Here is a 17,442-nt window from a genome sequence, read left to right on the forward strand (position 1 = left end):
AAAGCATCCTCTTCAAACCATGCATTTAGAAAGTTTGTCAATATCTTCCGTGGCACATCTAGCCAGTTTCCAAATGCAACACTGCTTCCCTCTGCCCCTGTTATATATTAGGGCATAAGAACTGAGCTCTAAACTAGCCATCAGCAAAAAAAAAAGCATTCCCGTCAAGGTTTGTTTACTTTGTTAACAGGAAAGCTGGACTAGATATCAGTCACGTTTCTACATACACTTTCTCTAGAACATCAATTAAGGGCCTGGTTGTGCACTTGGTGGTAGATTCTGGCAAGACTGCTAGTTATCTAACTTACTATTTCTTGGGATACGAAGGGGTTTTTTTTTCCTTCTTTTACCCACCTTTGTTTTACTTTTTAAATAGCACTTCTGCTCGAGTAGAAGGTTCCACTGAGCACGGCCTCTGAAAGATTCATCATTATCTCCCAGGGAACTGTGACATTGTACATTTTACTCGATAGCTTTTCTTAACAAAAGAGCAAGTTCAACACATTTGAGTTACTATTTTACTCCAACATCTTTTCAGCTCTCTCATCTTGGCTTCAAGTCAAACAGATATGGATTGCATTTAAGCTACACTCATTATAAAACCCTCATCAATAAAGAACTTTAAAGTAAACAAACATCACCTGTCTTATATATTTTGTTTACTTGATAGCATTGGTAAAACAGTCATAGCTTTCCAAAGCAGAAAAGGATTTTTTTTCTAGCAAGCATTGTATGAAGACAGAAAGCATGAATACTAATCTTATTTAACAGTTGGTGAAAGGACATCTATTGTAGGTGACAGGAAGAAATAGTCTTTAGACAACTATCCTAGGGATGAAAGGTTAACAGATTTACTTAATTAGTAATAGCTGTATTTGCTATTATGGTTATTTTTCTATTACAGTTGAAGCCAAAATGAAATTATTCTCGGTACTAGTGAAATGAAAACACTATCAGTTCTTAAAATCTGCATTGAACACTGAAACGGAACACTAGAAACATGAGGAGAGTTCCAGAAATAGTGGTAATTCAGAATGGATTAAACAAACTCCTGTCTTGTTTGTTAGGTGATCCAGCCTTGAAGAGGAGAAACGGACTAAATGACCTCTTGATATCTCAACTCTTTAACAGCCAAGGGAATTCACTCTAAGTTTTCTGATATATTAAGCCTGGACAAGTGCTGTGTGTGCTAATTCTAAAACGCTTCTTGCACAATTCCACTATATAAAGGTTTGAAAATCATTAACTAAGCAAAAATAAAAACAAAAACCACCAAATCTGGAGAGACTATATTCTGGGGAGTTCATCTGCAACTATGCACCTGCATCGCATTAGTAAGTGCTTTTTCTAGCATCTTAACCTTCAATTATGGAAATAAGTACTTATCTACAAAGCATTCTAATCACAACATGATGCAAAGTCATGTTAAGAAGGCTAAAAAGTCTTTACTGAATTTATTGATACAGAAACACTTAAAGTTTTAAAATTGCATAACATTTTTGCATGCCTCAAGCCAATTTTACTGTAATTTCTATACATAGTTTTTTTCCAACTTACACACTGATGATTAAAGCAGTTTGAAGTTTTTTTGCACATTTACTGCACTATTGAAACCTAGAATGGAGTCACAAACAATTAAAATGAAGACTACTTAGAATACAAAAAGAAACAGTAAAAGCAGGTAAAATTCCTAGCGACGTTACAGATAGACTACACAAAAACAATTATGCTACAATTACTCTACTAAAAACACATACAAAACTACAGTGCAAGTGCTTGTGCACAGGGAATATGTATTTACAGTTCCCCTCCATTTACAGGCTATAAGTAATGCTATTTCACAATTATATTACACGTTAAGTTTCTGCTATGGGTTTGTTTGGATCCGTGGGTTTCTTTTAGAAAAGGGGACAATCTGACAACCTAGAACATAAATTGCTTGTACATATATATTTATTCAACCTTATCCAGGAAAAATAGCAGTATTTTATGCAGTTTAGAGTGCTACAAAAATCTAGTAAATGTAATAAAAAAGGCAGATCTGGTGAAAAATCTGATAAAATATCTTTTATAATTATGGGGAGAAGGAGGGAAGAATTGAACAGGGCTAAATGAAAGACATTCTCCCTTAACTAAGTCAGTTTTCACAGAATCTCAATGATGTTCATAAAAACCTCAACTTTAATGGTAATTTTTAAAGTAACTTCTTTATGACATCCACAAAAAGTTTTGAAATTTATAAACTAAAGGATGACCTGATAGGCTAATGTAGGAGGCACCCTATACTATGCAGGGGCATGGAAATTGTGCCATAATATAGAAAGGCACATTCCTAGCATGACAGCTATTAAGCAGAAATGCCTAACAAATGTAGAAATAACCGCCTTTGGGGAAGCACAAAGAAATAGTATATATAGATTCTATTAGGCCTCCATTTACCACCATATTCAGGATACACATCTGTAGAAAAAGATTCATGGTAGTTGCCAAAGTCATAAAATGGCTACTTGTAAATTTACAGAAAACCATCAGCTCAGAGGCCACAAAATTGCCCCATTTAAAATAGAGAAACAGAAATCTAAGGAAGGAGGATAGCTTGGGGGTTCCATTTAGACCAGAAGTGGAAAACTTAGATACTAGAGGCAAGATATAGCCTATGACTATTTCCTATTATAGGACACTAGCCACATAACACTGTATTATCAGATAATATTTTCAAAGATACACAAAAAGCCTATTAAGCAAGGAAGAATTCTCCACCTCTGGCTTAGATGTATAGGAGTCATTCATTTAGTTTCAAAGCTGTGCCAGAACTTTAAAACACTTTTTATCATTAATGCAAGCTGTGCAGCTCAATGCCTTTCACTGAATACTCAGCACATTTTTGGCAATACAGTCTTCATTCACTTCTCTTCAGAAATCAAGACAGCATTAAAAACATCAAAATGATATCAACACAAGTGTTTCTGATGGGGCAATACTTTCTTAACACAGCTGTACTACCTGCTGTGAGGATTTTGTCTTCTTCCAGCTTTAGGAGTACTCCATATAACACAGGTTCAAGGGTTTCTTTCCAGCTTCCAGTAGTTTAGATAATGTTTTCAGACATGCTGAACTACGTAAACTCACTCCTTCCATCACCACTACAGGAAGACTGGAGAATAAAGATCAGAATTCACACCCACAAAACTGCAGAGTGCAAAGTCCTTCTGTATAAACCAGTTAAGAGCATCCACTTAATTTCTACAGGCATAAAATGAACTACCAAGATCTCATTTTGCCTACTGTGCGTGGGCAAGGTTTACCCAAGTCGTATTCTAGTCACCTTACTATAGCAGAGGCCCAGAGAGCAACACCTAAGAACTAAATCAGTAGCACAACCAGTAAATTTGGCTTTCTAGATTGTTTCCAGTTTCTACACACTGTACGAAACTAAGTTTGGCTGATTTCCCACAATACAAGCCACTCTGTCCAGGCTAGCTCCCTGCACTCCACTTCATTCAACCCAACAGACTACCTCACACAACAGAAAAATCTGCAGATTTTGCTTTCGTAGTCAGTTTTCACAAACTTGCTGTTACACATCTTGTCTGCTCTCTTCTCCATTCAGAATTACTCTGTAAACATTTCCAGAGACACAGTCACAAATTCGACTAGCCAAGCATCCTGTCAAAGCCAGCTAAGCAGCTTCACAGTCCTTATGTTCCATTAAAAGCCCAAAAAACTCCACATCTCATATTAGACTGTATTTCATTAAAATAGATGTTTGCCATGAAGAAAATCAGTGCTTTGTAAGATGTTTCTACCTTTTACTAAACATATATATTTTATAAGGAAAACTGAGACCAACCAAAGGGGAGCTGATGCTTTCCAAAATGCATTCAAAACCTGGATGCCTCAAGGGTTAATGCCAAAAACTTTTCTTTCATGTCTGTAAAAGTTGTGCTTTTTCAGATTTCTGGAAGAAACAAGATTTGCCAAGTCAGTTTTTACTAATAATCTTCATCCTCCATCAAACACACACCTATATAAACCCATTGCAGGTTTAGTGGGAGAGAGCATGGACAAGGGTCTTTGGGGAGCTGCTTAAGAATATTTTAAAACTGCTATTTGGTAGAGCAGCCAAGAGATTTCAAAACATCTCTGTGCAGTTAGTTTCAGGGAATTAAACCCTCCTTTCTGTAAGCAGCCTAGCATTTCACCAACTTGCTTCCTAAGGAAACCCTGCTGTAAGGATAAAACTATAGCACACAACTAAGAAAGAAACTTTAAAAAGCTATCATGTGTAAGTATACAGCAGCCACATTCCCCAGCCAGCCTACTGCCTTGTTTGGTCATATTAGCAGGCAAGCAAGTGGTATACATTTGTCAAGCCCTAAGTAGTACTTTATTTTCTGTCTACCCCCCACTTTTGGGAGAGAAAACTACTTTTCTCTATAATAAAGCAGGTAATATTTCAAGGGATCAGGCAAAGGCAGACTTAAGACCTTTTCTCTCAGAAAGTTTACAGGGGGATCTGGCTTTAGTTCAGAGGGTTTAGTTTCTTCCTCTTCTCGTCTCTCATCCTCAAACTCCTCACAGTTGTTGTTATCGTCTGATGGGTTGGAGATACGACTAGCGAAGACCTCTTTGTCCAAGAAAACAATAGTTTCCATGCGACGGCGACGCACACGTCTTCGTTTAAACCTTGGGGGGTTCTTCAACCCATTTCCATTTTTGCTCATTGTTTCTTGATGTATTATCTTTTTAATGGTTCCTCTGATGGCTATGCGAGCCAGATCCTGGAGGCTGCGAACAGCCACTGGAGCTAAAACAAAATGAAAACCATGAACAGATATTGAGGAAGAAAAACACCCCCAAGAGTACTCACAGAAAAGTTATATTCACTCAAGTTAAAATCAGGCCACTTGAATTCCCTGCTGTGATTACAAAACCAGCTCTATTCAACTCCTGTCAGTTCCAATAAACTACACTGTAACTTCCCAAACAAAATTTAGTTATACATTTCTCCCATTAACTGAAGAAAGAGAATGGGATGAAAGAAGAGTTTCATATTTCAGTGTCAAGTCCCCACAATTATTTTAAGATATGTGTCTTAAAAATAGGACTGTAGATTTAGTCACTGAAACTGATTGTTCAACAGCATAGATAGAGGATGTTTTCTAGTTGTAGATAAGTAGGCCTGAAGCCTATTCAACTCTTCCACACAATGACTTTCCTATCAGGAAAATACTTCAGCTTTGCCAAGTTCTCCATTTATAAAATATGGGCAACACTTATGCTCTTCAAAAACTGCTGCCACTTAGTGGGTGAAGACTGGCTGGAAATCATTTAGTAAAAGTAATTAGAAGCATACAGTAAGTTATTGTATTAAAAAAATACCTCCTACATAAAATGGCTCCGCCAGTACACAAATGCACAACATAACATGCCTCTCATAGGAAGACACTGACACACACACACACACATCTATAAACTAAGATGAATTGAAACAAAGTTTCTTCTGCTGAAGACTAAATATTCTTCTCATCCAAACAAAGGAACAGGGGTGAGTAACACGTAATATCTGCGGGCCTCACCACAGCAGACACCACAAAAAACATGGTCAAATGTGCACTTAGTGAACTTCATAGCACTGTATGGACCGCTGAACTACTTTTGGTCACGCACAGACACCTTTCCAGAATAAGAACAAAGCCCTACTAATCTCTTTATGGAAGCATCTCTGCCTTCATGTGTGCTTAAGAGGACTGACCACACAGAAATCTTAATCTAAAGATTGAGGCCACTGAGTACAACATCCCCTTGAAACAGCTAACCAAAAAATCACATAATTTAGGTCCTTGAAGTGTTTCAGGTTCAGGAAAATTCTAGATAGTTGGGTAGTGAATGCCATCAGGCAGATGCAATGTTTGTTCACAGGTACAGCCCGTGCATTTTCCACCTGTAATATGCTCTCACCATGGCATGGTGCCCAAAAACCATGACAGTATGCAACTCAGGGTGGAAACAGATGCCTGCGTATACAAAAACTGCAACCAAGCATCCCACAAAGTTCAGGTATAGTTTCACAACAAATCATTCTTATGCAATTCTGATTTTTGCAGCAGGCTTCCTCAGACATACTCAGAAATAGACTGAATGAGATTAATAGGATAACTGTTCAAAGGAGGAAGCAGCTGGAGTAATTTTAACAAAAAGAAAAGGAGTCATAGGCATGTTAGGCCTAAGGAAGCAGTGTACAGCTAGCAATCACACAGCAAAAGAAACAACCCCTGTATTTAAGAATGTTTGTACTCACGCAAGTGAACAAGTCTCGATTTTCCCGAATCTGCATGGTTAGGCTGAATCAAAGGAGCAAAAGAAACAGCAAGGATCTTCTTCGTTTCCCAGGCAGAAGGACCAGTGCGTGTTATCTTAGTCAACTAAACAAAAACAAGCAGATCATTGTCAATTGTGTGAACTACGTCAAGACTTTTAAACAAAAAAAGAACAAATCTCCTTGCCTCTGCCAGGACAAATGATTAAAGTACTAGAAACTACAATCCCTAAAAACTAGGTAAAATAAGGAGAATAGTTGTTCTTTTAATAAAATTCAGAGCTCCTGAAGGGATTAGCCCTAAGTAACTTCATCCATTACAACAGAACATGGGGAATGGCAGTTTGGGTGACAGTGTTCTCCCAGCTCCTCACTATGTCTGACCCAGAAGAGCTATGTCTGACTATTGAGAGAATATATCAGTCACTGATAAACACTCACTCTCAAAAAGGGTCTGCAGATCATGTAGATTACTGAATTTCTGCTACAACTCAAATTTCTTACACCACTTAATTTCACAGTATTTTACTGGGAAGATATTCTGCAGTCATCTAATCTGAATTACCCAACTAAAGGCAAAAGGTTAGATACCTATCACATCGAGGCATTCAAGTTTATTAAAACAATATACCTCTTCTCCAAAAAGAGGACCTGAACAACAAGCTTGAGTCTGCACACAGGGCAAGGGCAGATGCCCACTTTTTATTAAAAAGCAACACATTTACATTTGCAGATATGGGCATCTTTGATGCTCTTTCACAAACCTGTGTGGGCAGAAAACTTTCTAAAAACATTTTAATAATTTGCAGTAAATATATCACCTGACATAGTTTGAACAAAGCCTTCTTGCATTTTTCTGTAGCATGAAACTAACTTTACAATTAACAACAGAAGAAGAGACTATGAATCTCTTAAACATTAAGTGTGCAGAGTTCAGTTTCACTCATAGTGAAAATTGGTATGCTGCTACATTAGAAGGGTAACTCAAAAAAGAGCTGCTGATAAAGTTAAGAGCAGAATTAGAATTATCTGAAAGGGAACCAGAGACAGAAAGGCACCTCACCTTTTCCTCCAGAGGCATGACAAGAATTCCCCCAACTTTCAGCAGGTTCTTCATGTAGTCTTCATGTTCCTTCTGCACTCCTGCACCACAGTAAACACGGTCATACTGAGTACAGTCCGGAGAAATCTCTAAACAATTGCCGGTAACAAAAGATGGCTCACAAAATTCAAATCTGAAAATGAAGACGTTAAGACATATCATACACAAATATTATTTATCAGATGAATTTTAGTGATTCTGGAAGAAATGAAACAATGGAAAAATACTGTTTCACAAGATTTCTTCTCTCAAGCCCAAGTATTCTACAGATTTTCAGGTCAGACTACAGTTGCAAGTCTCAAAACCTTAAAAATACTGAAATTAGAACTCACAGAGGAGAATTTCCAAAGAGTACATATGCTTAACTTCATATTTGATTTGCATACAACTGTTCAGGACCAACCATTTTTAGTTACCTGAGGCAGGCTCAGTTATAATATACACATATAAATACTAAACCTACAATTCCAACTGTAAAAGTCTTTTGAGGACTGCACCAATGTGTTTTAGCACTTTCATAAGCTTTTAAATGGCTTTCAGATGTTCTGCGGAACTACAGTCTGATGCTTCAGAAATATGCTGGCTTTACCGAAGCCCATGGGAGTTTTGCCACTAGCCTCAAAGGAACCATGATTTCACCCTTCATATACAGAATTTGTCTGCAACATTTCTGATTCCGTTTAGAAGCAAAATTAGTAATTCCATGATGCTTTTTATATACTCCAAATCTACAAAAACATTAAGCCCTAGATTTAAAGGATGTTGTTGATAAAAGTTGTACAACATACCCATTCCTCTACTGTTATCTGGAGAGAGGCAGCTTAACATAGTACGTTTTTATTCATAAACACTTCCTGAAACTTCTTGCTTTTGCAAAGCATGCTAAACATTTTTAGTATTTGGCTAACAATTCCCACACACAGTGTTCTAACAACATTACCCAGCAGCTATTTCTGTCAGCAATGCCTATTTTTCAGTCATATTGATTTCTGAAACTCTGACTGACTCTAGTTTGTTTTTAATGTATTTCTCTCTTGCTGAAGGCAAGGCACTTTATAAAAAAATTAAACTATTGGCCAACTTACCTGTGTAATTACTGCAAAAGTCATTGGCTTTTATAGAAACGTATCAGCTTAAATGATGTGTGTAAGTAAGACAAGATCAATATTCAGTTTAAACAGAATTTCAGTGGAACACTGATGTCTAGAAAACCTGTCATCTATACAAACTCCCACTTAATGCTATGGAAACCCATTCCTCACGCACTAGAACTGTAGCCTCCCTCAATTTTTCCCCCCAGTATTTATCTAGCAAATATTCTAGTTCAGCTGACTTTTTTTTCTTTTTTTTGCCCTATAACTACTACTTAGTAGCTAAAGAGCAAAAATTCTTCCTTAGAATATTTGTTCAAATAATAGCAACGTGGTTCTTAGAGGGGAAAAAACTCAAGCAAACAAAAAACCCAGTCATCCATGTACAAGTACTTTCTATGCAGAAAACCTGCAGTCTGCTACCAATATCAAGAAAGTACAGCCCTGTCCCCCGTGGCTTTCCAGTACAACAGGAACAGCATAAAGCTGAGCAGTTTAAATTCCAGTATTAAAGAATTTTTATTCCTCACACAATAGGAGGACTTTCAGGTAGCCAGAAACACTTACTTCATGTGAATGAACCATGAGGCAGATCCAAAAATGACAGTTGCAACTTTTATTGCTGAGGTTACTATTGGCAATGCTTAACTTGCTAGAAAGGCTTACTTGTGACAGCAGTAGATGGAAGGTTGTAAAGAAGAACAAATCAGATCTCAAGCAGCTTTAGTACCAACTTAATCAAATACCTTCATATTTTAAAACACCCTTGCTTTTGTCTCATACAGAACATATTAGACTATCACAGAAATCTGTTTATATTCTTGTGCTAATAATGCTTTTAGATCAAAGATTTAGCTATTACTATTGCAAAGTGCTACCCGCAATTAGACATTAAATTAAGATTTTCAGTTTCTTTTAAGCTATGCAACATTAAAACTGCTACTAGAACACTACAAAAGTGTCTGAAAAGCCCTCCTTCACAATTCACACTGGCTTAGAAGGTCACACATTTCAGCTCAGCAAGCCTAAGGAGCCAGAATCCTCAGATTACCCTGGAATCTGGAGCTGCCGTGTGGGAGCAAGAGCTGCCACAGCTAAAACCAAACACAAAATGACACCTAACAGGTAGTCTGCATTCTTACTTGTCAAAGCTATCACTCGTTTTAATGAAGAAGTCCAGTTTCTGCTTCGCATATTCAATCACATCGGAATGAAGCTCCACACCGTGATTAACACCAAAAGGACCTGTAAATGTAGAAGAACACAAGGATAACGGCTAAAATTCAATCGTTAAATCCAGCTGAACTGAACACAATTTTGGTTACTTCTTATTTGAGATGGATTACTCCTTAAGTGTCAGTCAGTGCTTGCCTAGGGTAAGGTATTTTAGTAATACAATGTGAAGTGCAAGGCTATACCTGCCATTTCTGACAATAAATAAGGCTGTTTGTACAGTCTATTTTCAGTCATTTACTTACATGGGAAATTCCTCTCTAGTAAGGAAGTATTGATACTGAAGAAACACCACTGCTGCAAAACTGACCACACAGAAAAATCTCAGACAAAGCATGCACACGTAGAACCATAGCCTGCTAGTTTTAATAAATTCCTCAAAAATCTTCATATAGTTTTTACACTCCCTTGCTGATATGCTAAAAATATCATCAGCAAACAGGAACGGTAACCAAATATCATACCTCAATTAACTCCAAAAATAATTTGGAAAACACAGATGTAGTTCATCACTTATGTTTTTTTATTCAAACTGAGTTGATATCTTGTCCAGAAAAAGAATTCAAGAGCCCTGAAGTTACATGTTGACATTCTAAATAGCCTCAACAAACCTAGTAGAAAACCACAAACACGATTTCATGAAAAGTCAAAGAAGGTGGGAGTAAACGAGTTACCAAAGTGTTTGTTGTCAGGATAGAGAATTCTTGACCCCCACACACAAGAGAATAACAGGTACCCTATGGTCACTCATTATCTACCCCAGCATCCAGAACAACCACAACTACTGACTGAAATTCTTTACAGCAAACGGTCTGAAACTCTGGTCATCATCCAGACAAAGTGATTCTTACTGGGAAAAGAATCTTACGTGATTAAATGCAGATATGCAACAAATTTCTTATACTCAATAACAGATCTGAATCAGAAGTAATGCATTCCATTAACTTCTTCAAAGATAGAAGCCATGCTTTCTGTAAGTAGAGCACCAGAATTACCAGTATATTTATGTAACTTCTCTTTGATGCTTTGCTTTGTGCCTAACGTAGAAGTGGTCACAAAGCCAGTTCTGATGTCTCAACTGCTCTTACACAGTTTCTGTTCCCATCTGTATGTTGGTAGGAGTCAAAATGAGACCTCAAACACATTTTGATCAGAACAGTGTAAAAGCAAATGAGGCACAGAGCAACTACAGCCACAGGTTCCTCAGACACATTCGATCCTAGTTTAAACAATGCAGCACTCCTGCTATCTTGAGCTGGGCTCCTGCTTAAGGGGCAAAAAAGCCAAGTTTGTGCCTAGTCCTGCAAGAATCCATAGCAGCTGCATGTGCAACTGCATCATTGCCTACTCTAACTTGCCACAGCAACGTGGGCCCCAGCCAGTTCCCAAATAACAGTTGCAGGTAAACAGCCAATCCGATTAATGCATTCTTTAGTTTTCTAGATACTTTTTAGTTTTGTTACATGAGGAAAGCTTCTGTTCTAATTTCAAGACTTCTTTTGCTTTAATTCAGTATAAATAGTTGAAAAGATATTTACTGGTTGAAAAGATATTTACCCAAGATGAGTCCAACCATGGAACTCAGATAACCAGTGCCACTGCCAAGATTCAAAAACGACAGCCCTGGTTGTAAATCCAAAGCTTCCATCACCTCAGAGTAAATGCACGGTGCTGAGAGATGAATATTTCCATGTTTCCACGCCAAGTCTTTGTAGGCATTGTCTTTGAACTCTTCCAGATAGTAGTCTGCTCGATCAATGGCTCGGAATGCCTGTTCTACGAGTTCTGTCCGGATGTATTGCGCTTCCTTCAGGTTATCAATTAACTCATCATTATCTTCTCCCGCACTCACTGCGCCTCCCATCTTCAACAGTTTTCTGTAAGTTCTATAACTAAAGAGAAATAAAGGAAGGTGAAGCACAGAACATGCATCTGAACACTAAATTAAGCTGTTGCATATAAAGTAATTTGAAGGAGATAATTTCTTTGAGGACTTGAAAAACAGCAAGCAGCAGAAAAACACTGCCACCCTCGCGCTCCCACCCCACCAGTCAAACAGTTAAAGCCAAAATACAGCAGACCTGGTGTCTAGCACCTGACACTGGCATCTCAGCAGGGAAAATCATAATATACAGTTTAGATGCGCAATGCCCGTCTTCACATACTACCAATAATTCACCAGCATGTCAGCTGTTTCACTAAAGTCTTTTATATAAAGGATTACTCTAGCTCTTGTGCTTACAAATCATTTTTTATTGCAAATACAAGCAATAATAAAACTCTGGCTTGCTTGTCAGAATTCTTGCTACATGTACACTTCGTATTTCTAACAGCATCATGGAGAAGTTAACAGACTAAAAGGCAGACAGCAAGAACCAGAAGATCTCAAACTGCATATTCAAAGAAAAGACATCAGGATACCATGTCCACAGACATTTAAAAAAAAATGATCTAGACATATACACAAGTACAGACTTTACTTCCTTTAGCAAATACACTTCTACACAGCTCTTTTCTTTAAAGCTTCAAGCATCATCACCAGTAAAGGACATAGCAGTACAGTCAGCAACTGAAGAGAAAAATTCCACGGAAGCAAGTGGAATTTCTTGGATCCTCCTAAGTCCTAATGAACTAATCCCCAACCTGAAAACATTTCAGTGACGCAGGAGGGTTTTTTTTTTTTTTTTTTTTTTTTTGCTGTGTGATCATTTCTAGTAAAAGATTCAGGAGTCCTTTCGTGAGGGAAAGAACAGCAAGCACCTTCCTTGACTGTGCACTCTGCTAAGCAATGCTACGCATTTTGCGCAGTAAAGTATCTGTAACTTTTAAAGAAGAATGCATAGAGGAGGGAGAATAATACAGAAAAACTTTTCACTTCATAATAATCTAGGTTTTCCCTATCTCTTAGGGAGTTCCATGCAGAAAACACAATGGTATTTTAAAATGCATTTATTTACAGTGCCTTTCTCTGCTAACAATAACCACAGAAACAGCAGCTTTAGAGCTCTTTATAAGGATCAGAAGATCTGCCTACAGCTAAATTACCAGGGGTGGGAGGTTGTTCCAGTCAGCAAGAACAAATTATACACTTTCATTTTCAAAGGAAACAAGAAAAAAAAACCTGATTACCCGCAGACACACACAAAATATCTATTTAGCAAACTAGCAGTTCTTTAATACATTCATGTCTCAAATGGATCAACCAGTTCCAGACCATTAACAACACTTCCAAAAATGCCATCCTTCTCCTTTCTATAATTACTCCTTTATTTCCCTTAAACAAAACTATTGTGCTTTGTTCTTACTTTACAGTGGAAAAATATCAAACTTAAGTGGGTTTGTAAGCCAGTTTTATTCCTCAATTTTCTTCCTCTTACATAAAACTTGTAACTGCACAGCTGCAGATTGCCTACAGGTTTAGTCAGTACACTTCACATATCATTCAGCATTAAAATATTCTCTTCTCTTTAGATGTCAGTTGTCTTGACTTTAGTGCATTTTGTTCTTATATTTACATTTTTCTTCTACTTAGGCTCTTTTTTTGCTATCAAAATCTGCATTTTTATACTTAAAGCATGAAGAACAATTGCAGTTTTATCAGCATTCCAATTTAGATCCCCCCCCAAAAAAATTCCTGCCGACTCCGATGTACAACCGGCCCAACTCGGTTTTAGCTCCACAACTGTTCTTGCATATCCTACAAACAGCAGACATTTTCTAATGAGATCAAGGAATGATTAAGTTGCAACAGGTGTTGGTTACTTTTGAAATGCCTATTTCCACTGAATACTCGCCTTATTTTCAACAGAGCAGATGTTTTACCTGCAGATTTTAAGAATCTGCCCGTTTAATCCCCTTTCTCAGGGCTGTACCTCTGTTTCCCCGTGAGGCTCTTCTCCAGGTGGGGAAGGGAACCGAGAACATAAGCAGCACTTACTTCAAGAAAGCCTTTCAGAACAGGACCGCCTCCCTCCGCCGCTGGCACAGCTGCGCTTCGAGGGGCCTCGGACGAAGCGCGGATTTCCACCGCCCCGAACAGGCACGGAGCCTGCACGCAGAAACCGCGCTCGGGGCAGAGACACCGGGCCGCCGCGGCGCCCCTTCAAACGCACGGTGCCACCCTCCCCTCTCCAGGGCCAACGAGAGGGGGGGAAAAATAACTAAATAAGGGTCTGTGCCCACGGCCTGGCGCGAGGAGCGGCACTCGGGCCGCGCGCAAGACCAAACACGGGAACCGGAGCGGCCGGCACCACGCACGACGCCGCGGCAGCCGCCCGCCCCGACGGCCGCGCTCCCCTCACCCCCCCCCCCAGCCCCCCGAAACGTTAATAAAATAAAAGGGAGGCGGCCTTGCCGCGCCCTCCCCCCTCGGCGCATCTGCGAGGGGGCAGCCCCCGGCCGACGCTGAGGGGAAGGGGCGGCCTGGTCAGGCGGAGAGCTGAGCTGAGCCGAGCCGAGCCGAGCCGAGCCGAGCCCAGCTCAGCTCAGCTCAGCGGACTGGGTCTCCCCCGCTCCCCGCGGCCGTACCTGAGCGCTGCGGCCCGCTGCCCTCCCCCGCGGCGCGGCCCGGCCCGGCGCGGCGCGCTCCCGCCGCTGTAAACACTGCCCAGCTGAGCGCCCGGGCCGCGGCACTGCGCACGCGCGGCGCACACCACCGCGCCCGCGGGGGCGGGGGGAGGCGGCGCTGCCTGGGGATGGACCATTGCGGGGAAGGCGCGGGGGGGTAGTGGGTGGAGGGAGAGGGAAGCGCCCCTCACCTCGCCGCCCTGCGGCCTCGCGGTGCCCTGGGTCAGACGCGGGCCGGGCCAGCGGGCCGGGCCCAACGCTGGCCCGGGGCAGTTATGGGCCTGGGGCAGATACGGACCCAGGGCAGTTATGGACCCGGGGCAGATACAGACCCAGGGCAGATACGGACCCGGGGCAGTTATGGGCTTGGGGCAGGTATGGACCCAGGGCAGATAGGAGCCCGGGGCAGTTACAAGCCTGGGGTAGATATGGGCCCTGGGGTAAATACAGGCCTAGGGTAGATATGGGCCTGGGGGAGGTATGGACCCCGGGGCTGATAAGAACCTGGGGGAGATACAGGCTTGGGGTAGTTTTGGGCCTGGGGTAGATACAGGCCTGGGGTAAATATAAGCCAGGCTTAAGTACATACGGGGTCTAAACCCAGACAAGGCCATCGGACCGGGCCTGCAGACCAGGCCTAAACACAGACAGGGCCAAATACAGGCCAGGTCTCAGTACGGCCCGGTCCTACCAGCCAGGCCTGCGGAGCTGGCCTCAATGCGGACCAGGCCGGCAGAGCAGGCCTGTCTACAGGCCAGGCCTCCCTTTCTTCCCCGTCTGTCCCACTGCATCTCCCTAAGAACCCAGCCCAGTGGGGCCAGCTTTCCCCCCAGGCGCTCCCCCTTCCCTCCTGTCCTCGTTTCTGTCCCCAGCGCGGGGCGGATGCGCCGAGCAGGCCGGCTGTGGGAGCAGCGGAGCCGCGCTGGCGCTGGTGAGGTGCCAGTCTCTGGCTGGCACGCGCAGCCCGTGCGCCGTAGCTGAGCCTCCTGCGTGAAGCCTGGCCAACACCAGATGTTCTGATATCATTGGCTAGGCTTGGAAAAAAATCATGGGAACTTGGAAAAAAAAATTACTCCCAGGGCTAATTTATATTCTGCAATTTGAGCCTATAAACATCCAACTTAGGTCACATGCTAGTGCTTTCTGCTGCACCCGTAAATGCCAGGAAGAAACTCACTGAGAAGAAGATAAGTGAGAAGCACGTTCGCTTGACTCCGGGAGATGGGGCTCAAAGGAAAATAACCGGAGTGCCACAACATTCGGACTCTCCAATTGTGCAGTGGAGGGATCCCTGTCACCTAACGATACCTGGCTAAAAGTTGGGCATCTCATTTGTATCTTACCTAGTCACATAGGCTCTACAAGTAGTTGTAACCAACATGGCAGGATCAGACAAGATGGTTCTTCTTACCCATGTCAGAATGAGAGAAATTATCCTCTTAAAGTGCCTGTCCCTCTTGCTTAAGTGACCCACATGGCATCGGCTGAGGCTGTGCGCCCTGCGTCACCGCTAAGGCTGCAGATCCAACAGCGTTGTCTGGACTGGCCTTAGACCCATCATTTGATACTATGCGAGGCTACACAGTGAGACAGAATAACAGCATCTCGAGAAGAGGCTTGCTGATTTAAGTTGCCTGGAGATCACTTGTGGAAAAAAATAGCCATCCTCTGAGACACAACAAGCATGTAGTGGAAGAAGAAGAAATAACACTGGTAAATGAGACTCAAATAGGAGAAAGTGAATCAGCATCCAAGATGTGTTTATGCTTTAAGGTGATTATCTCAGCTCCCTTCATTAACATGATAACAGCAGACTGTGCAAACAGGCACAGGGTAATACTGTAGATGTCTGCACTTTCATTTCACAGAAGACAGCTGCTTGGGAGAACGGGATTATTTGTGGAGTGTGAGCACTGAAACTCCTCCTTGCTGATTCAACCAAAACAGGACGTGTTGATTGTGCATGCTTCATCTTGTTTAATAAGGAAAGCACTCAAGCAAATGGCAACGCAGTTGAAATCTGTAAATTCAGAACAAACAAACTCCATATAGGTATGAGGCAAAAGCTTCCATTCAGCAGCTGCTCAGCTTCCCAACGAGCTGCTTGAAAAATAGTGGTTTATTTATTTTTTGCATGAAAATTTTTAAAATAAAAGCTGGATAAAAAAAAAATCCTATTATCATTAGCTCACTTGTAATGTAGGCTGAACCCACACCAGCAAGAAGAGAGGGAGGCACCACGCTGCCACACAGCAAACTGCTGCTGCAGGGGAGTGAAGACTCCGCTGGACAGAGAGCGTTGTCTCTCTTGCAGCAAGCCCCTGAGAAGATTAGAGAGAGCTTGAGGAATGTTTTAGGGATTCCCAAATATGCTGACCCCTCCTGGGGTGTTTTAGTGACTCCTTCCAGCTTTTCTCTGCTGGGACATGTGAGATGGTAGCTCCTCTGTCTCCTGATAATGGCTAAAGAAGAATTACAGAAATTTGTCAGGAGAAGGCAGGTTTTCTGCACTTCTGATTCATATACATCCCCGAAGTACAAAACCTATTGTGGGCTAAGTGGGACAAAAACCAGAAATCGCGCAAGGCTGTGCCCGGTCAGACTCATTTTGGCTGCTGTATGGCCTCGCTGCGGTGCACCACGCACATCTTTCTGGCTCTGCTAGCCCAAGAGCATTTTTCCCCTCTGGATTCTTTGAAAACGTAGCTGTGTTTCTTTTCTTTTTTTTCTTTTTAATTTTACTACTGCCAAATATGGCTCCATGTAGGTCATAGCACTGGGCTGTAGCTCTGGAGTAAACACAAAGTTGTCTGATATTGCAAAAATACCCACATTTAGAAGAACAGAACCTTTTTTTTTTTTTTTTTTTTTTTTTTTTTTTTTTAATGAACATGAGTCTGTAAGTGCTGAATCTTCGTGATACTTTTTTCCCTGCAGTTTAAAAAGATCTTCCCTTCATCCTTATGGCTCACCTGGGGCTTTGTTATCCGTGAGTTACAGTCAGCAATAAATGGGTAAATAACTCCTGAAAGTCCGCAAATGCGTGTATGCGGGCAGCTCTCCCCGCTTGCAGAGCCCTGCCAGCTTCTGAGAGTGGCAAAAAGCCAAGTAAGCTGGAGGAAGCGGTGCCT

General features: G+C 41.4%; 1 protein-coding gene across 2 annotated transcripts; it reads right to left on the bottom strand.

Moving 5' to 3' along the window:
- Positions 1-1,425: 1,425 nt before the first annotated feature.
- On the bottom strand, positions 1,426-14,345 carry PCMTD2 (protein-L-isoaspartate (D-aspartate) O-methyltransferase domain containing 2). Of its 2 annotated transcripts, none has more exons than XM_062589306.1 (6): positions 14,273-14,345; positions 11,303-11,637; positions 9,655-9,757; positions 7,383-7,554; positions 6,302-6,425; positions 1,426-4,807 (listed from the first exon to the last, which is right to left on the bottom strand). In XM_062589306.1, exons 2-6 carry the CDS (start codon positions 11,607-11,609, stop codon positions 4,425-4,427), a joined length of 1,089 nt encoding a protein of 362 aa, XP_062445290.1. In that variant the 5' UTR covers positions 11,610-11,637; positions 14,273-14,345; the 3' UTR covers positions 1,426-4,424. The 2 variants fall into 2 exon arrangements, with proteins under 2 accessions (XP_062445290.1, XP_062445289.1); XM_062589305.1 differs by lacking the exon at positions 14,273-14,345 and adding an exon at positions 13,683-14,012.
- Between the last annotated feature and the right edge of the window lie 3,097 nt (positions 14,346-17,442).

Source organism: Rhea pennata, chromosome 16 (assembly GCF_028389875.1).
Source record: "Rhea pennata isolate bPtePen1 chromosome 16, bPtePen1.pri, whole genome shotgun sequence".
Lineage (NCBI taxonomy): Eukaryota > Metazoa > Chordata > Aves > Rheiformes > Rheidae > Rhea > Rhea pennata.

Coding starts and splice junctions, on each gene's coding strand:
- PCMTD2 (XM_062589306.1), bottom strand. CDS start 11,609: ATGGGAGGCGCAGTGAGTGCGGGAGAAGATAATGATGAGTTAATTGAT. Junction 7,555..9,654: donor ACGAGTGATAGCTTTGACAA/GTAAGAATGCAG, acceptor CTTCATTTTCAG/ATTTGAATTTTGTGAGCCAT. Junction 6,426..7,382: donor TCATGCCTCTGGAGGAAAAG/GTGAGGTGCCTT, acceptor GTTTTTGTTTAG/TTGACTAAGATAACACGCAC.